The 25,717-nt window shown below is 35.3% G+C and overlaps 1 protein-coding gene across 1 annotated transcript in view; it reads right to left on the bottom strand.

The window, feature by feature from the left end:
• Nucleotides 1-1,945: 1,945 nt before the first annotated feature.
• Nucleotides 1,946-25,717, bottom strand: part of LOC132204653 (ligand of Numb protein X 2-like) — a 28,019-nt gene continuing 4,247 nt past the window's right edge. Inside the window, exons 3-10 of the mRNA XM_059633278.1 lie at nucleotides 9,259-9,381; nucleotides 6,737-6,839; nucleotides 5,999-6,213; nucleotides 5,195-5,578; nucleotides 4,873-4,995; nucleotides 4,625-4,812; nucleotides 4,269-4,427; nucleotides 1,946-2,081 (exon numbers count right to left, since the gene is read on the bottom strand). Coding sequence (XP_059489261.1) covers nucleotides 1,946-2,081; nucleotides 4,269-4,427; nucleotides 4,625-4,812; nucleotides 4,873-4,995; nucleotides 5,195-5,578; nucleotides 5,999-6,213; nucleotides 6,737-6,839; nucleotides 9,259-9,381 — 1,431 coding nt within the window. The remainder of the gene's footprint in view (nucleotides 2,082-4,268; nucleotides 4,428-4,624; nucleotides 4,813-4,872; nucleotides 4,996-5,194; nucleotides 5,579-5,998; nucleotides 6,214-6,736; nucleotides 6,840-9,258; nucleotides 9,382-25,717) is intronic.

Below are 25,717 nucleotides of genomic sequence, written 5' to 3'. Positions count from 1 at the left end.
CTCACAATTTATCCTCACTGTGGCTGACAGAATCATTGGGAAAAAAAATTGTAGTCCAAATTTTTTGCATAAACAGTTTCATTTTCACTTACAATTAGAAGCAGAAATGTTCAAAATTTGAAAGTACTTCGATTTTTTTTTTAGCTTTTGGTAATTTTTATTGAAATTTTTAGTATTCGTGCAGTCGAAAAATGCAAAAAATGATGTGTTTGAAAAAAAAACTCGCATTTTCCTCTTCAAAGTCAACATGCTTTGATCCGTGGTCGGAAAATATAGGAATTAAAAATCATTTATTGTTTTATTTTTTTATATTTTTCATCCATGATCTGCAAAATAATAATAATAATTTGTATGTATTGTTAGACTGAAAAATATATGAAAAACTGAAGAACATTCATTTTTAACAATTATTCTTCTTAATATGGCCATATTAAGTAGAAAAACGATCCAATCCGATCTAAAAATAAAATTATTTTTAAGAAAAATAAAGATTTATTGATGAAAAACTTAGATTTGGAAGATAAAATGACAAACAAAAAGAGATTGGGTTTCCCACCTGTTTTTTTTCTCTCCAAATTTGGGTCATCTCTTGTGATCGATTTATAAATATATCACAAATAAAGTGTTCTAATGATAAGCTCAAAACTAACAGCACTTTAACTCTTGATGAAAATTGATTAGGATCTACATTGCAGTTATTATGTAAAGGTAATTCGATTCAAATGAATGTAAATGGAGTGGTGTTGGGATAAGGGCAGCGTGCCAACTGAAACGCGACCATGTATCAGTAATTAACCAAACGGTATACACGAGTATTTTTATTTATGCATTGTTGCGTGACAAAACTACACAGGGCTGTAGCGCCGACCGGCGGAGAGCTTTTATTTAATTAATTAATTAATCGAAAACATGTCGCGCACTGTAAATGCTGGGGCGCAAATGCTCGGCCGCTGGGGATATCATATTTGCGTGTGTGGCGCACTTAACAAATGATTCTCTCTGCTATAATCCAATTACTTGATTAGCGGTCCGTGTGTCTGGCTTATTCCAATACGACTGGCTCGTAAACTATGCATTATGTTTCCTCTACTGGGACCAAATATATATCCCGAACTGCAGGTGTTTGGATTTGACCAGCGAGTGGAAATTCGACTATGTTGAAAGGGGTGAAAAATTGGCGCAAGTGTCGATTTTTCTCTCATTTCAAACAATAATATATCAAATTGGGCATTAATAAATAGCTAAATCGTTTCAATTGGTTTGAATATCTTTAATGAATAAAGTTATAGAAGTTTAATTTAAAATCAAGGTCTTAAATTATCCTGAAATCATTTGTTTTAAGTTTGAAGACTGATGATATTTTTAAATTTACATCTAAGAATAAAATTTTAGCCTTGAAGGTCTCCCCTTTCTTCTAAAGAAGAGACTCTTTACCATTCTACAATTGTGAATTTTAAAATATATTTTAATTTTCTTTTGAACTATAGACCTACGAATAAACAGAAGTGGTTTTTCTTCATTTGAATTAAAAATCAAACGCCTAAAATATTCCCTGAATCATCAGGACCTATTGTTGAAAGTTCTCTCAAAAAATTATCATTTACAACTTTTTCTTTGATTAAAATTGACTCTAAAATCATTATAAAAAATGGAAATTAAAATTTTGACCCAATTCGTAATTACTGTCTTAAATAAGAGAAAATTTAAATTTACTAATTTTTAAAAACTATCATTTTTTCAAAAATTTTAGTAAATTCTCTTATGAAATCTACTCTTTAGGCGGTAAAAGTTTCTTCTCTACGTTAACGATTTTAGAAAATTACGAATTTCAAAACTAGCAGTCGTGATAAAAAATACTCTAAAACGGCGTGCACCGAGTTCATTCAACATTTCATTTCTTGTCTTCGATTCTCTCTCTCATGTCTTTGGTTCTCTGCAACCGGGGTTAGAGTTCGGTTCCGAGCCACGAGACGACCTCCAGGGTGACCCTGGTGCCGGTCTGCTTCAGCATTTTGACGGCGGTGGCGTGCTTGACGTTCTCCAGACTGTGTCCGTCGACGGCCAACAGGCGGTCGCCACATCTGCAACAGAAACAAAACATCAAACACACGCGCTCGCTGCCTATCACAGCTCCCATCTAAACGCATCCTGTACCATTTTCCACTCACTAACAAGTGTTTCGCCTCGCGCCGGGAGTAATGACCTCATTCCACTCCAAAACTCATAAATCTTTTCGAATACGCATCTTAATCAATTAATTATATAGGTCATATTAAAACGCAGTCAATTTTTAACAATTAATCAATAAGCTCAAAAGAGTTTTTTTAAATCACTATGAATATTACATTTAAAACTAAAAATAATAATTTACCGCTGGATTTTTGACTCCCTATACGGTCTAAACTTTTCTTCCAAAAATCTTGTCTATTGACTTTTATCAAAAGGATAGGCATTTTAAATATTTTATGTTAAAGAAAAAATATTTTTGGTTCCCCTAAGATTTAATTGCATTCCCCTGAGTCACATGAGTGTCATTTACAAGAAATATAAATGGGATATCCTAAATATGAGCAGCTCATATGAGACAAAATATATTTAGCGCAGGACAGTGGTCTAAATTTTATCACTTTGCATTTATCCCGGGATATCTTTTATCCCGGGAGAACTAAGTCTATTGAATCTCCTCCATTGTTTTGTCTCAAAATTTCAATTACCGATTGATGAAAAATTTGCTTTCAAAAATCTCATCTTTTGGCTACAAATCAGATTTTTGGATGAGAGTTTTAGCTTTTATTTTTTTTTCATAAGAGTTGACGTGGTGTAACTAATTAAATCAAATAAAACATATATTTCAACCAACTTTTTTTTTCAAACGTAACAAGCCTAAAATTATATTTCCAAATTACCCTTCGACGGGTTGATGGATTTTTTTTCCTTGGAAAGGCATCTTCTTAATTATATCAAGTTTTTAGCATTTGATTTGGATCTTTATCAAACCACGCTCTTAGCGCAAAGAAAATTGAACAAGCTAAAATGTTTTGGATTTCCCCTTCCCATACCTTCCAGGACCAAATAAAATTTTCAAATGTCAGGTCTATGGTCTGAAAGTTGGTCTATGTACTGCAAAGTGCCTCTCTTCTCATTCTTATCAAGTGTTTAGTCTGATTTAACTCCTTATTTTTCTTAATTATTAATAAGTTTTAATTCATTGAATCAAATTAAATGTATATTTCACCCTCCTTTTCATGACGTACAGGACTAAAGTAAGAATTAAATATTGCCCATCAATTGACGGGATGATGGACTATTTTCTTTGGACTGGCATTTTCTGAATTATATCAAGAATTTTAGCATTTGACTCGGATCTTTATGAAAAAACGCTCTTTGCGCAAAGAAAATTGAACAAGCTAAAATGTTTTGGATTTCTCCTTCCCATACCTTCCAGGACCAACTTTAATTTTCAAATGTCAGGTCTATGGTCTGAAAGGTGGTCTATGTACTGCAAAGTGCCTCTCTTCTCATTCTTATCAAATTTTTAGTCTGATTTAACGTCTTATTTTTCTTAATTATTAATAAGTTTTAATTCATTGAATCAAATTAAATGTATTTTTCACCCTCATTTTCATGACTTACAGGACTAAAGTAAGAATTAAATATTACCCATCTATAGACGGGATGATGGACTATTTTCTTTGGAGTGGCATCTTCTTAATTATATCAAGTATTTTAGCATTTGATTAGGATCTTTATGATAAAACGACCTTTGCGCAAAGAAATTTGAACAAGCTAAAAAGTTTTGGATTTCCCCTTCCCATACCTTCCAGGATTAAATAAAATTTTCAAATGTCTGGTCAATAGCCTGAATTGTATTACCTCTACTGAGGACAATGGCCAATGATTGGGAGCGTTTAAAATTCAGTTTTAAACAAATGTTGTAATTTCATTCAAATCAAAATTATCATATTGAGTATTTCATAAATTTATTAATAAGTAATTACAATAAATATGATCGCAGAGTATTTTATTTTTCAAACTTTTTAATGAAAAATAGTTTTAAATATTATCATTTTAAATATTATCATTTTGTTGCAGAATTTTCGTTTGAAAATGTTATAATGGCTTCAAAAAACCTGGATTAAATTTGTAACATAATTTCATGATAAGTTTTACCTTCGATCAATTCGATCATTTGTAAAATATGGATAAATCTGTTAGTTCATTATTGCTATTAAGAACGAGTATGTTTTTTAAAATAAATAGATACCTACTTGAGCTTTCCGTCTTTAGCCGCCGGCGATTCTTGCACCACAAAAAGGACATGGATGGGTTCGGGGCCGCGAATGGGGTCGTCGCCCCCCACAATGCTGAAGCCCAGACTTGCACCCTCACTGCGATTCAGCACCACAATTCGTGGAAACTGGAGGCACCTGTTGTTTCCCAAACAGAATTTACTAATTAAAAATTAATTTTTTTTTATTCTTACAAAATAATTATTATTGTTTCTTTGTCCCATTGTTGGAAATATTTGATAATTTCGAATGAATGAAATTTAAATCAATTAGAATAATAAAATAATTATAAATATTGAGAAATAAACATTTCAAAGTCATTTAATTTACATTACCTTGGTAGTTTTTGCCAATAAAGCCAGGAGGGTATGAAGTTGTGGGAGCCGACGGAGGTTTCGGGGCCCTCGAGGAGCCCCAAGCTGACGACCGACCGTTCCACCGTCGACTTCAAGGTCGCCACGGCCTGCGAGTGCGTCAACCCCAGCAAGCTGGTGCCGTTCACGCTCAGCAAAATATCACCTTTCTGCGAAAGCCATAAAAAAATGACGGTGCGAACAAAAAATTAAAATTGTAACGAGCGTACCCAAACTTGCTGCGTCCTGCCTATGCAGCCCTGCGGGTGGATGTTGGCAATGTAAATGGGGATGTCGCCCTCGTTGCTGCCGAGACCACCCCCTATCCGCATGCCTAAACTTTCGTTCGGGTCCTGCAACAGACGCCGAGAAAAATGGCGAATAAACTCGCTTTTATAATTTGAAAGGTATGCAACCCGCTTTGCATGGCTGCCAAACGTGTTGCGTTACATTTAAAAAAAAAAACATCCAAACAATTAAAATAATAATAATAATAAAAAAAAAATGGGGAAAAACTACTAAATCAACGGAAATTAATTGAAGTCACAGTACCTTGCAAATATTGACAGTCTTTTGCTGCAGCAGCACCACTTCAAGCTGCTTGTTGTTGTTGCGTTGGTAGTAACGCATGAGGGCGATGTCCTCCGCATTGTCCAGGGACCACCGTTTGTTGTTGCTCTTGGTCGAGGAGGTCAGGCTTGTTTCTTGGCCGCACCGGAATTGGTTTTCTTCGATCAGGGCCTCGCACGAGCTGCTTCTGAAGCCCTCGTGGTGGTACACGATTTTGGTCGTGTTCATGTTGCGGTCCGGCGTGCACTCGATCTGCCAGCTGCGGCACGGCGACGGGTCCGACTCGGACGAACTCGAAGAGGCGACGGCCTCTTTTTCCTTCGTCAGACGCCGCCGCGCCACCACCAGCGACACTTTCTCACAGCTCTAAAACAGTGTGAGGTTTTTTTTAATATAGTCGGGGGAAGGCAAAATCTAGTCAAGCTGTGACCTTTTATTGGTGGTGCATTTCATTTTTTTGTTTTTCCAACTTTAATTACAATTTGATCTTATGAGGTAGTCGAATAATGTCAAATATGCGCAGCTACGATAATAATAATAATAAATCAAATTTGAACAGAAGCTGATTGAGATATTTTGATATATTTTTTCATAAAAAAATGTTCCTCTAATTTAAATTAAACATTTGTAAATATATCGATTTTTTTTTTCAATATTTCCATTCATTTCTTAAATTCTTAACTTGTCCTCCATTTTTTGTTTTAATAAGAAAGCACATCCTTAGAATCCTCTCCATGATCGCCACAAAAATTTCAATATCTTTCAAATATTACAAGCGATTCGCACCTGGATTAGTTGGGAGGCTTGCTCAAGTCGGTAGCTCTGCACATCCTCGCCATTTATGGACACGATGCGGTCGTACGGCTCAAACTGTCCGCACTGGGACGCCGGACTGCCGTCGATGACTTCCAGGATGAAAATTCCAGGCTCCATCCACCATCCGCTCAGTCGCACTCCTAATTGTTGGTCTTGATTCCTCTCTAGGAGGACGGTGAAGTGTTCTGCAATTACGTGATATCGTTTTCAACTTTTTTAAAAAGTAATTTTTCCCCGTCATTATTTTTCATATAAATTAATGCATTTATTTTTTTTATATAGAAAGGCAGGATTGAAATAATCTTTGCACCCATTATAAAGTATCAAATTCGCTTTGTAGTATAATTTTTACATGAACAATTTCAATTTTGTTTCAGGTATTGACGTAATTCTCTTCCTTCACCTCAAAGTAAGTAGATAATTTTTTTTAGGTTACTTTAAACTTAATTTCTTTTTATTAAAAAGGGAACATTTTTTTGGCAAGAAGAAAAAAAATTAATGAAAATTGATACAAGGAACTTCATCTTGAGTCAGTTTGAGAACAGGCGCGAGAGCAAGCCAGAAAAACCGCGGCGCAATTTGTCTCCGCAGCGCGCGGGGTTTTTTTATCAGGCTGTCGGCAAGAGGTTGTTCGCCGCCGTTTTATCGCCGTGCGTCGAGTGCAGCAGATACATAAAAAAGGGAGATCAACAGGGCGGCCGAAATTACCTTCCTCGTAATGGGCCGCGTTGCGCGAGTGATAAGCCTCGATCCTCTCCCTGTAGACGCCGAGCCGTAAAACAGGCCCTGATTTCCGCAGTAATTGGCAAACCTGCAAAAACACAAGTGAAGAGGTCGTAAATTTGCACTGGCAACGATCTGTTTTATTTATGGGGCGGTTTCGGTCTGCCCATATATGAAATTCAAATTACTGTTGGCTGTAAATAACGCCGGGCGTAATGGGCGGTGAATTTAATTACACGCGGCGCAGCGACCGGCTGGCCAACCGATATATATTTTCAATTTTCCACCAGGCCTGAGAAAGTTGCCAACGGACAATTGTTTCGGCCTAATGGGGCGTGCAATTTCACGCTTTAATTAAATTCGCTGCGTCCTCCTTTTGTTGCAAGGGGACGTGGAGATTTAATTGCCCGAGTGAACAATTAACCGGCACGACTTTTGCTGGAGACGAGAGTTTTCAGTTGAAAGGAGAGCGGGCTAATTGCGTTCGTGTAATTAATTAGCAGGAAAAATTCCTCTTTTGCTTGTATATTAATGTGGAAACATTTGCTATCTGTTGCAAGTTGATTAGATCTTTTTTAAAAGGAGTCTTAACATGTAGGTCCAGTTATTATATAATCTTTTAACGTGGGTCTGAGCTAATATTTTGTCGTGGTTTTATCACTTTACTCGTGAGCTAAATTTTATTTAAGTCGCAGTTTTTTAAAATTTTCAAGCTGACCGGCAACGCACGTGACTAAAAGAGATAAACCCACGACAAAGCTGTGCAACGCGCTGCACAGGACTAGTCTATTTATCCTCATTTTCAATAATTTTTTATTTAGAGCTGTGCAAAGCGTTGCACAGCTCTAAATCAATAATTTTTTAAGAAGGCGATAAATAGACTAGTCCTGTGCAGAACTAGGACTGTTGAGAATAGAAATTTCAAAATTGAGGTCATTAAGGGAAAATTAGAAGTGCAGGACTGTTGAGAAGGCAATTTTCAAAATTCAGGTCTTTCAAGGAAAATTAGGATTTGTCGTGGGTTTATCACTTTTAGTCGCGAGCGTTGCCGGTCAGCTTGAAAAATTTCAATCAGCAACTTAAATAAAATTTAGTCGTTGGTCTAATCAAACTTTGAACGTGGGTCTGAGCCAATATTTTGTCGTGGGTTTATCACTTTTAGTCGCGAGCGTTGCCGGTCAGCTTAAATAATTTCAAAATTATTGTTTCCAAAAAAAAAAAATTGAGGGAGTTGGAAATTTGGCTGTGATATTATTTTCAAAACAAGTTTAGGATCGAACTACTTTAATTTAATGCATCATAGTTTAAAAAATGAATTTTAATTTTCAGGTAAAAATATTTTATATTTTAGAATCTTTTAGTTCAATTTTTGCTGCAGATATTTAGCTTCATTCAAAGTTTCAAAATTAGAATTGTATGCAAATTTCGCCACTCTAACCGAATGTGGGCAACAATTTGCGACGCATGCATGTATGCCAGAGTTTGTCCCCAGCCGATTGTCTTTTAATTGGCAAAATATGGAAATTCGGACCCGGCAGCAGATGCAGCGCGAATTGTTTGCAAATAAACGGCGCGCCAAAATAAACCGGTGACGCCTGCCTTAATGGCGTTTTGAACGTACTACACATGAATATGTAGCGCACCACTTTTTGCCCGGCGGACATATTATGGAAATAAAATGGATTCGATCGTGCACGCAGCTATTCAATCTTCCGTTCGCTTATCCGTCCGCGAGCCTTTGTGACGACTGATGCCGGATGATGCGGCCCAACATATAAACACTCGGCAAGATTGGATTTTGCGAAGCGGCAAAAATGTCTGTTGTGTGCGAATAAATCATTCAGACGCTGCAGGTTGTTTGCAAATTGAATTTATGCAAAACAACTAGCGAAAATTCATCCAGGCGCCTCTTGAATAATAACAAAGCACGTTTACTTACGTGCAAAGAAAGGTTATACATATGTGAAGTGAGAAATTTTTTTTTTATAAACGTGGAAACAGTTTATAACATTCTTACAAAGATTGAGATTAAAACCATGCATTAAATATTCATATTCTGAATTATTTTGTTTATTATTATGGAATTGTTTCATAAAATCGACTTCGTTTTCATGTTTTTTATTGTCAATTTTTTTATTTAAAAAATCATATTTTTTCAAGCGATATTTTAACTTATTGAATTGAAGTTTTCTAAAGGTTCTAATTGTAAGACATCCATTTTTAAAGATTTATAAAATTCATAAAACTTAAATTAAAATTGATAATGAAAGCCCAATTATTTTTTTAGTTTACTTTATCAATGTGATAAAATAATTCAACTTTGGAAAATCAAATTTATTTTTAAAGCTCGAAAGCGCTGTTAAAATTAAATATAAAAAGTTAAAATATATGATTAGATTTTTATTTTTGTACCAAATTTATTAAATAGAAAAACCAAATAGTACGATTAATTTGAAGGAACGCGTGAACCTATAATAAAATTATAAATTTGGCTAATTCTCGCTTACTTGGTGGTGTGACGCATTAGTGGTGTCTGTGCCGTTGATCTCGATGATCTGGTCGCCGGGCCTGAGGCGGCCGTCCTGCGCCACCAGTCCCTCGGCGAACACCTCCTGCACCACCACGCACCTCTGCAACAAATTTCACAAATTTAATTTCACGAATGCAAATTGTCCTGCCACTTTTACGAGCGGGCAATAAAAGAGAGAGAGAAAGAGAGACAAGTGCACGCCAATGATAAAAAGGACGATGATGATGATACACCCGCTTTTATTGTTAATCAATACAAGGGCCTGTGTGTCGTGCACGGGTATCTACACATTTTATTGAGCTGGGCAAACACGAAAGGTTATTATTGTCACAATTCACTGGAGTACGGGAATCTCGGAAACGTGGAAGAAGGCAAGGAAAATTATAGTCCGTCTTTGCGGAATTCATATAATTTTGTTTCATAAAAATGAATAAAAACTTAGTTTTTACTCTTTTCCTCTTACTGGATCAATTTTGAAGGAAATGCGGCACAAAACATTTTTTCTTTTCTCTCGAGACTATTTTGTTCCTGAGGAAGTTTCAGCAAAACTGGGAAAATGCTATAGGTGGTGCCTTTTTGGCAAAAAAAATTCAATGTTTCCTTCCAAAAATTCATTTAATTTGTTAATTTAAAGTCTGAAATGTCGTTTTTAAAAAAATATACACATAACTTTGACAAAGTTAATACAATATTTTTTAAATTTTAATAGAGCTCTATAATTATTTTAGAGAACAAATAAATACTCAAAATTAATCTGAATTTGAAAATGACTAACAAAAATTAGGCATGTTTGATGGGGATTTTTTAATTACTGAATTATTTCACCATGATTGAAAAGCTTGCAATTACTCATTTTAATAGGTGATCCATCAGAGAGATAAAATGCAAATCAATTGTTTTTAATCGCTGGCTGGATAGTGATCGAACTGAACAAATGGAAAGCACGACGCGAACAGCACCCTCGAATCATCATTAATTTATTTGCTGATGGCGCGACCGAGCAAAAGCACTCAACTCGGCTCGATTGAATGAATGAGACTCGCATGGCGGACTAGGTTGTTTTTGTTATTGCAAGGGAGAGAGCAAAAAATCACCCGGTTTGCATGTTGACGCTGATTAGGCGTGAAGAGCAGACGAATAGTAGATTGATGGCGCGCTCGTCTCTCTCTCTCCGAAGCAATTTCCTCGCGGGCGAAAAAGGCAAAATTCAAATTGGCAACGCAAAAGAAAGAAAGAAAGTACTTTTCTTCTACGCAGCTGCATGTATATTTATGCAAATGGCTGTTTTATATTCGGCTGCGACTTTCTTTCTTTCCTGCCTGCGAATATTGTAAATTTCCTCTTCACGCCCGGAATATAAGAAGCTCTATTTTCCACTTTTCGGTCCAGAGGAAAAAGCGAAAGGAAAAGTTTCAGCAGTTATATTTTTCATGTGTTTATTATTGGCGCCGGTGGATGGGAAAATTGCTAGCGGCCAACTTTTGCCAACCAGTTTGACAAACATTTGCCTATATAAGCACTTGTTGTGTCACTTTCTGCTTGTTTCAACCGTGAAGTTTCGCGTCTGTGCAAAAAGAAGAAGAAGAAAGACAGCTTTGCGAATGACAACTTTAAATTCGCATTTAAATGTGCTTTTGATTATTGAGTTAAGTTTCATTACAAATTTAATTTTATAATCTGAATAATTGGAAAATAGTAGAATATAGAATTTTAATATGATTATTAATTTGAACTTTTTATGTAACATTTGCTGATATTTCGGTTAACGTTTGCGTTAAAATAATGTGAAAAGGAAAAACACTGAGAATTCCCATTTCCGCGTGCTGTCACATGAAAAATTTGCACAAGCAAATTGAATTTTAAATCCCTTCCTCTCGCGCGCCTGAAAGACGTACACATGCCGGAAAAGAAATTTAGCAGAAACGCCGGGACTGGCGCGTGCAAAATTAAAGCTCATTAAAACGATATCACACAGCAGAGCGTCTCGTTTTTCTTCATTAAAAGCAGGTTTCATGTATACTTCTTTATTTTTTTTCTCCGCACATTGTGTCCCTGGAGGAAATCACTAATTAAATTTGGCGACATTTTTCAACAGCAGCTGATTAATGCTGTGACGAAATATTTCTTTCATAAAATATAATGCGGTAAAATAATGATCCAAAATTAATTCGCCTCAGGCACCAAAGTAGCTTTACCTCTATTTTTATTTTCTCCTTTTTAAAATTTCCTCCTTCTGTAAAGACCAATTTTTCAGCCAATTTTTGCAAATTTTTTTAATTTATACGCTTAATTTCTGTCAGCAGGCCGATAGGTCTCAACTCGACTTTCGGACCGTGTTTTGCAAAATTTGTTCCTTTCTGAAAATTTTTTAGATTTTCATTCAGAATATTTGTCAGAGTTTTTGTCAGGATTTTTGTCAGAATGTCTGTCAGGGTCTTTGTAACCACGCCGGACCTCGACTTTTAGTCCTTAATTTTGCAAAATTTGTTCCTTTCAGAATATTTTTCAGATGTCGTTCAAGAATATTTGTCAGAGTTTTTGTCAGAATTTTTGTCAGAATATCTGTCAGAATATTTGATAGAAGCAGACGAGCTTTTTGTACCAAAAAACACAAATAGACGATGATTTTTTAAATATCGACTGCCAGGATTGCAAGGATTAAATTTATATAGACCTTGAGAATAGTCGCGAAATAATTTTTAGAGTGCTTTGTCCTGGCAGTCGGTAATTAAAAAATCGTCGTCTATCGATAGAAGCAGACGAGCTTTTTGTACCAAAAAACAGAAATAGACGATGATTTTTTAATTATCGACTGCCAGGATTGAAAGGATTAAATTTATATAGACCTTGAGAATAGTCGCGAAATAATTTTTAGAGTGCTTTGTCCTGGCAGTCGGTAATTAACAAATCGTCGTCTATTGATAAAGCAGACGAGCTTTTTGTACTAAAAAACACAAATAGACGATGATTTTTTAAATATCGACTGCCAGGATTGCAAGGATTAAATTTATATAGACCTTGACAATAGTCGCGAAATAATTTTTAGAGTGCTTTGTCCTGGCAGTCGGTAATTAAAAAATCGTCGTCTATCGATAGAAGCAGACGAGCTTTTTGTACCAAAAAACAGAAATAGACGATGATTTTTTAATTATCGACTGCCAGGATTGAAAGGATTAAATTTATATAGACCTTGAGAATAGTCGCGAAATAATTTTTAGAGTGCTTTGTCCTGGCAGTCGGTAATTAACAAATCGTCGTCTATTGATAAAGCAGACGAGCTTTTTGTACTAAAAAACACAAATAGACGATGATTTTTTAATTATCGACTGCCAGGATTGCAAGGATTAAATTTATATAGACCTTGACAATAGTCGCGAAATAATTTTTAGAGTGCTTTGTCCTGGCAGTCGGTAATTAAAAAATCGTCGTCTATCGATAGAAGCAGACGAGCTTTTTGTACCAAAAAACAGAAATAGACGATGATTTTTTAATTATCGACTGCCAGGATTGAAAGGATTAAATTTATATAGACCTTGAGAATAGTCGCGAAATAATTTTTAGAGTGCTTTGTCCTGGCAGTCGGTAATTAACAAATCGTCGTCTATTGATAAAGCAGACGAGCTTTTTGTACTAAAAAACACAAATAGACGATGATTTTTTAATTATCGACTGCCAGGATTGCAAGGATTAAATTTATATAGACCTTGAGAATAGTCGCGAAATAATTTTTAGAGTGCTTTGTCCTGGCAGTCGGTAATTAACAAATCGTCGTCTATTGATAAAGCAGACGAGCTTTTTGTACTAAAAAACACAAATAGACGATGATTTTTTAATTATCGACTGCCAGGATTGCAAGGATTAAATTTATATAGACCTTGAGAATAGTCGCGAAATAATTTTTAGAGTGCTTAGTCCTGGCAGTCGGCAATTAACAAATCGTCGTCTATTGATAGAAGCAGACGAGCTTTTTGTACTAAAAAACACAAATAGACGATGATTTTTTAATTATCGACTGCCAGGATTGCAAGGATTAAATTTATATAGACCTTGAGAATAGTCGCGAAATAATTTTTAGAGTGCTTTGTCCTGGCAGTCGGTAATTAAAAAATCGTCGTCTATCGATAGAAGCAGACGAGCTTTTTGTACCAAAAAACACAAAATATAATCGACCCAAAAATAGACGAAGATTTGCCTAAAATTGAAAAGCGGCGCCAGCTGGGCGGATCTCCTGGAAAAATAGCGATTCCTCTAAATATTTTCAAGATTTCCGTTTATAAAATGTTAGTCCTTCAAAATAAAATATAATCGACCCAAAAATAGACGAAGATTTGCCTAAAATTGAAAAGCGCCGCTAGCTGGGCGGATCTCCTGGAAAAATAGCGATTCCTTTAAATATTTTCAAGATTTCCGTTTATAAAATGTTGGTCCTTCAAAATAAAATATAATCGACCCAAAAATAGACAAAGATTTGCCTAAAATTGAAAAGCGCTGCCAGCTGGGCGGATCTCCTGGAAAAATAGCGATTCCATTAATTATTTTCAAGATTTCCGTAAATAGACACAAATAGATGATGATTTTTTAATTATCGACTGCCAGGATTGCAAGGATTAAATTTATATAGACCTTGAGAATAGTCGCGAAATAATTTTTAAAGTGCTTTTCCTGGCAGTCGGCAATAAACAAATCGTCGTCTATTGATAGAAGCAGACGAGCTTTTTGTACCAAAAAACACAAATAGACGATGATTTTTTAATTATCGACTGCCAGGATTGCAAGGATTAAATTTATATAGACCTTGAGAATAGTCGCGAAATAATTTTTAGAGTGCTTTGTCCTGGCAGTCGGCAATTAAAAAATCGTCGTCTATCATGGAAGCAGACGAGCTTTTTGTACTAAAAAACTCAAATAGACGATGATTTTTTAATTATCGACTGCCAGGATTGCAAGGATTAAATTTATATAGACCTTGAGAATAGTCGCGAAATAATTTTTAAAGTGCTTTGTCCTGGCAGTCGGCAATTAACAAATCGTCGTCTATTGATAGAAGCAGACGAGCTTTTTGTACCAAAAAACACAAATAGACGATGATTTTTTAATTATCGACTGCCAGGATTGCAAGGATTAAATTTATATAGACCTTGAGAATAGTCGCGAAATAATTTTTAGAGTGCTTAGTCCTGGCAGTCGGCAATTAACAAATCGTCGTCTATCATGGAAGCAGACGAGCTTTTTGTACTAAAAAACACAAATAGACGATGATTTTTTAATTATCGACTGCCAGGATTGAAAGGATTAAATTTATATAGACCTTGAGAATAGTCGCGAAATAATTTTTAAAGTGCTTTGTCCTGGCAGTTGGCAATTAACAAATCGTCGTCTATCATGGAAGCAGACGAGCTTTTTGTACTAAAAAACACAAATAGACGATGATTTTTTAATTATCGACTGCCAGGATTGCAAGGATTAAATTTATATAGACCTTGAGAATAGTCGCGAAATAATTTTTAGAGTGCTTTGTCCTGGCAGTCGGTAATTAAAAAATCGTCGTCTATCATGGAAGCAGACGAGCTTTTTGTACCAAAAAACAGAAATAGACGATGATTTTTTAATTATCGACTGCCAGGATTGCAAGGATTAAATTTATATAGACCTTGAGAATAGTCGCGAAATAATTTTTAAAGTGCATTGTCCTGGCAGTTGGCAATTAACAAATCGTCGTCTATCATGGAAGCAGACGAGCTTTTTGTACCAAAAAACAGAAATAGACGATGATTTTTTAATTATCGACTGCCAGGATTGAAAGGATTAAATTTATATAGACCTTGAGAATAGTCGCGAAATAATTTTTAAAGTGCATTGTCCTGGCAGTTGGCAATTAACAAATCGTCGTCTATCATGGAAGCAGACGAGCTTTTTGTACCAAAAAACAGAAATAGACGATGATTTTTTAATTATCGACTGCCAGGATTGCAAGGATTAAATTTATATAGACCTTGAGAATAGTCGCGAAATAATTTTTAAAGTGCATTGTCCTGGCAGTTGGCAATTAACAAATCGTCGTCTATCATGGAAGCAGACGAGCTTTTTGTACCAAAAAACAGAAATAGACGATGATTTTTTAATTATCGACTGCCAGGATTGAAAGGATTAAATTTATATAGACCTTGAGAATAGTCGCGAAATAATTTTTAGAGTGCTTTGTCCTGGCAGTCGGCAATTAACAAATCTTCGTCTATCATGGAAGCAGACGAGCTTTTTGTACCAAAAAACAGAAATAGACGATGATTTTTTAATTATCGACTGCCAGGATTGAAAGGATTAAATTTATATAGACCTTGAGAATAGTCGCGAAATAATTTTTAATGTGCATTGTCCTGGCAGTTGGCAATTAACAAATCGTCGTCTATCATGGAAGCAGACGAGCTTTTTGTACCAAAAAACAGAAATAGACGATGATTTTTTAATTATCGACTGCCAGGATTGAAAGGATTAAATTTATATAGACCTTGAGAATAGTCGCGAAATAATTTTTAAAGTGCTTTGTCCTGGCAGTCGGCAATTAACAAATCGTCGTCTATTGATAGAAGCAGACGAGCTTTTTGTACTAAAAAACACAAATAGACGATGATTTTTTAATTATCGACTGCCAGGATTGAAAGGATTAAATTTATATAGACCTTGACAATAGTCGCGAAATAATTTTTAGAGTGCTTTGTCCTGGCAGTCGGCAATTAACAAATCTTCGTCTATCATGGAAGCAGACGAGCTTTTTGTACCAAAAAACAGAAATAGACGATGATTTTTTAATTATCGACTGCCAGGATTGCAAGGATTAAATTTATATAGACCTTGAGAATAGTCGCGAAATAATTTTTAGAGTGCTTTGTCCTGGCAGTCGGTAATTAAAAAATCGTCGTCTATCGATAGAAGCAGACGAGCTTTTTGTACCAAAAAACACAAAATATAATCGACCCAAAAATAGACGAAGATTTGCCTAAAATTGAAAAGTGCCGCCAGCTGGGCGGATCTCCTGGAAAAATAGCGATTCCTTTAAATATTTTCAAGATTTCCGTTTATAAAATGTTTGTCCTTCAAAATAAAATATAATCGACCCAAAAATAGACGAAGATTTGCCTAAAATTGAAAAGCGCCGCCAGCTGGGCGGATCTCCTGGAAAAATAGCGATTCCTTTAAATATTTTCAAGATTTCCGTTTATAAAATGTTGGTCCTTCAAAATAAAATATAATCGACCCAAAAATAGACAAAGATTTGCCTAAAATTGAAAAGCGCCGCCAGCTTGGCGGATCTCCTGGAAAAATAGCGATTCCTTTAAATATTTTCATGATTTCCGTTTATAAAATGTTAGTACTTCAAAATAAAATATAATCGACCCAAAAATAGACGAAGATTTGCCTAAAATTGAAAAGCGCCGCCAGCTGGGCGGATCTCCTGGAAAAATAGCGATTCCTCTAAATATTTTCAAGATTTCCGTTTATAAAATGTTGGTCCTTCAAAATAAAATATAATCGACCCAAAAATAGACAAAGATTTGCCTAAAATTGAAAAGCGCCGCCAGCTTGGCGGATCTCCTGGAAAAATAGCGATTCCTTTAAATATTTTCATGATTTCCGTTTATAAAATGTTAGTCCTTCAAAATAAAATATAATCGACCCAAAAATAGACGAAGATTTGCCTAAAATTGAAAAGCGCCGCCAGCTGGGCGGATCTCCTGGAAAAATAGCGATTCCTCTAAATATTTTCAAGATTTCCGTTTATAAAATGTTAGTCCTTCAAAATAAAATATAATCGACCCAAAAATAGACGAAGATTTGCCTAAAATTGAAAAGCGCCGCCAGCTGGGCGGATCTCCTGGAAAAATAGCGATTCCTTTAAATATTTTCAAGATTGCCGTTTATAAAATGTTAGTCCTTCAAAATAAAATATAATCGACCCAAAAATAGACGAAGATTTGCCTAAAATTGAAAAGCGCCGCCAGCTGGGCGGATCTCCTGGAAAAATAGCGATTCCTCTAAATATTTTCAAGATTTCCGTTTATAAAATGTTAGTCCTTCAAAATAAAATATATAATCGACCCAAAAATGGACGAAGATTTGCCTAAAATTGAAAAGCGCCGCCAGCTGGGCGGATCTCCTGGAAAAATAGCGATTCCTCTAAATATTTTCAATATTTCCGTTTATAAAATGTTAGCCCTTCAAAATAAAATATAATCGACCCAAAAATAGACGAAGATTTGCCTAAAATTGAAAAGCGCCGCCAGCTGGGCGGATCTCCTGGAAAAATAGCGATTCCTTTAAATATTTTCAAGATTTCTGTTTATAAAATGTTGGTCCTTCAAAATAAAATATAATCGACCCAAAAATAGACGAAGATTTGCCTAAAATTGAAAAGCGCCGCCAGCTGGGCGGATCTCCTGGAAAAATAGCGATTCCTTTAAATATTTTCAAGATTTCCGTTTATAAAATGTTAGTCCTTCAAAATAAAATATAATCGACCCAAAAATAGACGAAGATTTGCCTAAAATTGAAAAGCGCCGCCAGCTGGGCGGATCTCCTGGAAAAATAGCGATTCCTCTAAATATTTTCAAGATTTCCGTTTATAAAATGTTAGTCCTTCAAAATAAAATATATAATCGACCCAAAAATGGACGAAGATTTGCCTAAAATTGAAAAGCGCCGCCAGCTGGGCGGATCTCCTGGAAAAATAGCGATTCCTCTAAATATTTTCAATATTTCCGTTTATAAAATGTTAGCCCTTCAAAATAAAATATAATCGACCCAAAAATAGACGAAGATTTGCCTAAAATTGAAAAGCGCCGCCAGCTGGGCGGATCTCCTGGAAAAATAGCGATTCCTCTAAATATTTTCAAGATTTCCGTTTATAAAATGTTAGTCCTTCAAAATAAAATATATAATCGACCCAAAAATAGACGAAGATTTGCCTAAAATTAAAAAGCGCCGCTAGCTGGGCGGATCTCCTGGAAAAATAGCGATTCCTTTAAATATTTTCAAGATTTCCGTTTATAAATTGTTAGTCCTTCAAAATAAAATATAATCGACCCAAAAATAGACGAAGATTTGCCTAAAATTGAAAAGCGCCGCTAGCTGGGCGGATCTCCTGGAAAAATAGCGATTCCTTTAAATATTTTCAAGATTACCGTTTATAAAATGTTGGTCCTTCAAAATAAAATATAATCGACCCAAAAATAGACGAAGATTTGCCTAAAATTGAAAAGCGCCGCCAGCTGGGCGGATCTCCTGGAAAAATAGCGATTCCTTTAATTATTTTCAAGATTTCCGTAAATAGACACAAAAAGACGATGATTTTTTAATTATCGACTGCCAGGATTGCAAGGATTAAATTTATATAGACCTTGAGAATAGTCGCGAAATAATTTTTAAAGTGCTTTGTCCTGGCAGTCGGCAATTAACAAATCGTCGTCTATCATGGAAGCAGACGAGCTTTTTGTACTAAAAAACACAAATAGACGATGATTTTTTAATTATCGACTGCCAGGATTGCAAGGATTAAATTTATATAGACCTTGAGAATAGTCGCGAAATAATTTTTAGAGTGCTTTGTCCTGTCAGTCGGCAATTAAAAAATCGTCGTCTATCATGGAAGCAGACGAGCTTTTTGTACTAAAAAACACAAATAGACGATGATTTTTTAATTATCGACTGCCAGGATTGCAAGGATTAAATTTATATAGACCTTGAGAATAGTCGCGAAATAATTTTTAGAGTGCTTAGTCCTGGCAGTCGGCAATTAACAAATCGTCGTCTATTGATAGAAGCAGACGAGCTTTTTGTACTAAAAAACACAAATAGACGATGATTTTTTAATTATCGACTGCCAGGATTGCAAGGATTAAATTTATATAGACCTTGAGAATAGTCGCGAAATAATTTTTAGAGTGCTTTGTCCTGGCAGTCGGTAATTAAAAAATCGTCGTCTATCGATAGAAGCAGACGAGCTTTTTGTACCAAAAAACACAAAATATAATCGACCCAAAAATAGACGAAGATTTGCCTAAAATTGAAAAGCGGCGCCAGCTGGGCGGATCTCCTGGAAAAATAGCGATTCCTCTAAATATTTTCAAGATTTCCGTTTATAAAATGTTAGTCCTTAAAAATAAAAAATAATCGACCCAAAAATAGACGAAGATTTGCCTAAAATTGAAAAGCGCCGCTAGCTGGGCGGATCTCCTGGAAAAATAGCGATTCCTTTAAATATTTTCAAGATTTCCGTTTATAAAATGTTAGTCCTTCAAAATAAAATATAATCGACCCAAAAATAGACGATGATTTGCCTAAAATTGAAAAGCGCCGCTAGCTGGGCGGATCTCCTGGAAAAATAGCGATTCCTTTAAATATTTTTAAGATTTCCGTTTATAAAATGTTGGTCCTTCAAAATAAAATATAATCGACCCAAAAATAGACAAAGATTTGCCTAAAATTGAAAAGCGCCGCCAGCTGGGTGGATCTCCTGGAAAAATAGCGATTCCTTTAATTATTTTCAAGATTTCCGTAAATAGACACAAATAGATGATGATTTTTTAATTATCGACTGCCAGGATTGCAAGGATTAAATTTATATAGACCTTGAGAATAGTCGCGAAATAATTTTTAAAGTGCTTTGTCCTGGCAGTCGGCAATTAACAAATCGTCGTCTATTGATAGAAGCAGACGAGCTTTTTGTACCAAAAAACACAAATAGACGATGATTTTTTAATTATCGACTGCCAGGATTGCAAGGATTAAATTTATATAGACCTTGAGAATAGTCGCGAAATAATTTTTAGAGTGCTTTGTCCTGGCAGTCGGCAATTAACAAATCGTCGTCTATCATGGAAGCAGACGAGCTTTCTGTACTAAAAAACACAAATAGACGATGATTTTTTAATTATCGACTGCCAGGATTGCAAGGATTAAATTTATATAGACCTTGAGAATAGTCGCGAAATAATTTTTAAAGTGCTTTGTCCTGGCAGTCGGCAATTAACAAATCGTCGTCTATTGATAGAAGCAGACGAGCTTTTTGTACCAAAAAACAGAAATAGACGATGATTTTTTAATTATCGACTGCCAGGATTGCAAGGATTAAATTTATATAGACCTTGAGAATAGTCGCGAAATAATTTTTAGAGTGCTTTGTCCTGGCAGTCGGCAATTAAAAAATCGTCGTCTATCATGGAAGCAGACGAGCTTTTTGTACCAAAAAACAGAAATAGACGATGATTTTTTAATTATCGACTGCCAGGATTGCAAGGATTAAATTTATATAGACCTTGAGAATAGTCGCGAAATAATTTTTAGAGTGCTTAGTCCTGGCAGTCGGCAATTAACAAATCGTCGTCTATCATGGAAGCAGACGAGCTTTTTGTACTAAAAAACACAAATAGACGATGATTTTTTAATTATCGACTGCCAGGATTGAAAGGATTAAATTTATATAGACCTTGAGAATAGTCGCGAAATAATTTTTAGAGTGCTTTGTCCTGGCAGTCGGCAATTAAAAAATCGTCGTCTATCATGGAAGCAGACGAGCTTTTTGTACTAAAAAACACAAATAGACGATGATTTTTTAATTATCGACTGCCAGGATTGCAAGGATTAAATTTATATAGACCTTGAGAATAGTCGCGAAATAATTTTTAGAGTGCTTTGTCCTGGCAGTCGGTAATTAACAAATCGTCGTCTATTGATAAAGCAGACGAGCTTTTTGTACTAAAAAACACAAATAGACGATGATTTTTTAATTATCGACTGCCAGGATTGCAAGGATTAAATTTATATAGACCTTGAGAATAGTCGCGAAATAATTTTTAGAGTGCTTTGTCCTGGCAGTCGGTAATTAAAAAATCGTCGTCTATCGATAGAAGCAGACGAGCTTTTTGTACCAAAAAACACAAAATATAATCGACCCAAAAATAGACGAAGATTTGCCTAAAATTGAAAAGCGCCGCCAGCTGGGCGGATCTCCTGGAAAAATAGCGATTCCTCTAAATATTTTCAAGATTTCCGTTTATAAAATGTTAGTCCTTCAAAATAAAATATAATCGACCCAAAAATAGACGAAGATTTGCCTAAAATTGAAAAGCGCCGCTAGCTGGGCGGATCTCCTGGAAAAATAGCGATTCCTTTAAATATTTTCAAGATTTCCGTTTATAAAATGTTGGTCCTTCAAAATAAAATATAATCGACCCAAAAATAGACAAAGATTTGCCTAAAATTGAAAAGCGCCGCTAGCTGGGCGGATCTCCTGGAAAAATAGCGATTCCTTTAAATATTTTCAAGATTTCCGTTTATAAAATGTTAGTCCTTCAAAATAAAATATATAATCGACCCAAAAATGGACGAAGATTTGCCTAAAATTGAAAAGCGCCGCTAGCTGGGCGGATCTCCTGGAAAAATAGCGATTCCTTTAAATATTTTCAAGATTTCCGTTTATAAAATGTTAGTCCTTCAAAATAAAATATAATCGACCCAAAAATAGACGAAGATTTGCCTAAAATTGTAAAGCGCCGCTAGCTGGGCGGATCTCCTGGAAAAATAGCGATTCCTTTAAATATTTTCAAGATTTCCGTTTATAAAATGTTGGTCCTTCAAAATAAAATATAATCGACCCAAAAATAGACAAAGATTTGCCTAAAATTGAAAAGCGCCGCCAGCTGGGCGGATCTCCTGGAAAAATAGCGATTCCTTTAAATATTTTCAAGATTTCCGCTTATAAAATGTTGGTCCTTCAAAATAAAATATAATCGACCCAAAAATAGACGAAGATTTGACTAAAATTGAAAAGCGCCGCCAGCTGGGCGGATCTCCTGGAAAAATAGCGATTCCTTTAATTATTTTCAAGATTTCCGTAAATAGACACAAATAGACGATGATTTTTTAATTATCGACTGCCAGGATTGCAAGGATTAAATTTATATAGACCTTGAGAATAGTCGCAGATAATTTTTAAAGTGCTTTGTCCTGGCAGTCGGCAATTAACAAATCGTCGTCTATCATGGAAGCAGACGAGCTTTTTGTACTAAAAAACACAAATAGACGATGATTTTTTAATTATCGACTGCCAGGATTGAAAGGATTAAATTTATATAGACCTTGAGAATAGTCGCGAAATAATTTTTAAAGTGCTTTGTCCTGGCAGTCGGCAATTAACAAATCGTCGTCTATCATGGAAGCAGACGAGCTTTTTGTACTAAAAAACACAAATAGATGATGATTTTTTAATTATCGACTGCCAGGATTGCAAGGATTAAATTTATATAGACCTTGAGAATAGTCGCGAAATAATTTTTAGAGTGCTTTGTCCTGGCAGTCGGCAATTAAAAAATCGTCGTCTATCATGGAAGCAGACGAGCTTTTTGTACTAAAAAACACAAATAGACGATGATTTTTTAATTATCGGCTGCCAGGATTGAAAGGATTAAATTTATATAGACCTTGAGAATAGTCGCGAAATAATTTTTAAAGTGCTTTGTCCTGGCAGTCGGCAATTAAAAAATCGTCGTCTATCATGGAAGCAGACGAGCTTTTTGTACTAAAAAAAAAAAATAGACGATGATTTTTTAATTATCGACTGCCAGGATTGAAAGGATTAAATTTATATAGACCTTGAGAATAGTCGCGAAATAATTTTTAAAGTGCTTCGTCCTGGCAGTCGGCAATTAACAAATCGTCGTCTATCATGGAAGCAGACGAGCTTTTTGTACTAAAAAACACAAATAGACGATGATTTTTTAATTATCGACTGCCAGGATTGAAAGGATTAAATTTATATAGACCTTGAGAATAGTCGCGAAATAATTTTTAAAGTGCTTTGTCCTGGCAGTCGGCAATTAACAAATCGTCGTCTATCATGGAAGCAGACGAGCTTTTTGTACTAAAAAACACAAATAGACGATGATTTTTTAATTATCGACTGCCAGGATTGCAAGGATTAAATTTATATAGACCTTGAGAATAGTCGCGAAATAATTTTTAGAGTGCTTTGTCCTGGCAGTCGGCAATTAAAAAATCGTCGTCTATCATGGAAGCAGACGAGCTTTTTGTACTAAAAAACACAAATAGACGATGATTTTTTAATTATCGGCTGCCAGGATTGAAAGGATTAAATTTATATAGACCTTGAGAATAGTCGCGAAATAATTTTTAAAGTGCTTTGTCCTGGCAGTCGGCAATTAAAAAATCGTCGTCTATCATGGAAGCAGACGAGCTTTTTGTACTAAAAAAAAAAAATAGACGATGATTTTTTAATTATCGACTGCCAGGATTGCATGGATTAAATTTATATAGACCTTGAGAATAGTCGCGAAATAATTTTTAAAGTGCTCCGTCCTGGCAGTCGGCAATTAACAAATCGTCGTCTATCATGGAAGCAGACGAGCTTTTTGTACTAAAAAACACAAATAGACGATGATTTTTTAATTATCGACTGCCAGGATTGAAAGGATTAAATTTATATAGACCTTGAGAATAGTCGCGAAATAATTTTTAAAGTGCTTTGTCCTGGCAGTCGGCAATTAAAAAATCGTCGTCTATCATGGAAGCAGACGAGCTTTTTGTACTAAAAAAAAAAAATAGACGATGATTTTTTAATTATCGACTGCCAGGATTGCAAGGATTAAATTTATATAGACCTTGAGAATAGTCGCGAAATAATTTTTAAAGTGCTTTGTCCTGGCAGTCGGCAATTAAAAAATCGTCGTCTATCATGGAAGCAGACGAGCTTTTTGTACTAAAAAAAAAAAATAGACGATGATTTTTTAATTATCGACTGCCAGGATTGAAAGGATTAAATTTATATAGACCTTGAGAATAGTCGCGAAATAATTTTTAAAGTGCTTTGTCCTGGCAGTCGGCAATTAACAAATCGTCGTCTATTGATAGAAGCAGACGAGCTTTTTGTACTAAAAAACACAAATAGACGATGATTTTTTAATTATCGACTGCCAGGATTGAAAGGATTAAATTTATATAGACCTTGACAATAGTCGCGAAATAATTTTTAGAGTGCTTTGTCCTGGCAGTCGGCAATTAACAAATCGTCGTCTATTGATAGAAGCAGACGAGCTTTTTGTACTAAAAAACACAAATAGACGATGATTTTTTAATTATCGACTGCCAGGATTGAAAGGATTAAATTTATATAGACCTTGAGAATAGTCGCGAAATAATTTTTAAAGTGCTTTGTCCTGGCAGTCGGCAATTAACAAATCGTCGTCTATCATGGAAGCAGACGAGCTTTTTGTACCAAAAAACAGAAATAGACGATGATTTTTTAATTATCGACTGCCAGGATTGTAAGGATTAAATTTATATAGACCTTGAGAATGGTCGCGAAATAATTTTTAGATTGCTTTGTCCTGGCAGTCGGTAATTAAAAAATCGTCGTCTATCGATAGAAGCAGACGAGCTTTTTGTAACAAAAACTACTAATATTTTTTAGATTTAGGTTCAGAATATTTGTCATAGCTTTTGTCAGGATTTATGTCAGAATGTCTGTCAGGGTCTTTGTTACCCCGCTGGACCTCGACTTTTAGTCTTTAATTTTGCAAAATTTGTTCCTTGCAGAATATTTTTCAGATTTTCGGTTAGAATATTTGTCAGGATTTTTGTCAGAATACCTGTCAGAATATTCCTCAGAATTTTTGTCTGGGTCTTGGTTAGCGCGCCGGACCTCGACTTTTAGTTCTATATTTTGCAAAATTTGTTGCTTTCAGAATATTTTTCATATTTTCGTTAAGAATATTTGTCCGAGGTTCTGTCAGAATATTTGTCAGGATTTTTGTCAGAATATTTGTCATGAATTTTTTCAGCCCGCCGGTACTTCTCATCTCGACTTTTAGTCCTAAATTTATTATTTAGTTATTTTGAAGATCAATAATTTACCAATTAATAATGTTGCTATCTTTTTCCCTACTTCTGGCACTCATGACGGTATATTGGATGTACGGCCTGTCTACACACCCTGAAAAGTTTAACGTCCCCGCATGAAGAGGGGGATGAAAAATTGTCGCAGAGCAAGACGGGCCCTAATGACCATTGGCTAATTCGCTGAGATAAATTAAAATGCAGTGCGAGGCCGTTTGTCTTTCCTGTGCTGCATCCAAGTTGGCGCAAGTCATTTCCGGGACGATCCTAATTTTTGCTCAAATTGTACTCGGGGGGACCAAAGAAAGTTTTGCATTTTGCCGAGTCAGAGTGGAAGCTGAGAGGGGGGCGAGAAAATTACTTTCTCCACATTTGTCAACACGGATGAAAACTTTTCGGCACGGAGTTTTTCAGTGATCTTGCAATTTTTTTAAGAATATAAATCATATTTGAAAAAATCATGCAATCCAAATTTATGTACATTTTCACCTTTGTAGTGGAAAAAATATTTTTGCAGGCTTGCATTTTAAAAA

The sequence above is a fragment of the Neocloeon triangulifer genome, unplaced genomic scaffold, assembly GCF_031216515.1.
Source record: "Neocloeon triangulifer isolate White Clay Creek 2 clone unplaced genomic scaffold, ASM3121651v1 ptg000022l, whole genome shotgun sequence".
NCBI classification, from domain to species: domain Eukaryota; kingdom Metazoa; phylum Arthropoda; class Insecta; order Ephemeroptera; family Baetidae; genus Neocloeon; species Neocloeon triangulifer.
The sequence above is the reverse complement of the archived record's forward strand: the minus strand, read 5'-3'. Positions and strand labels throughout refer to the sequence as shown.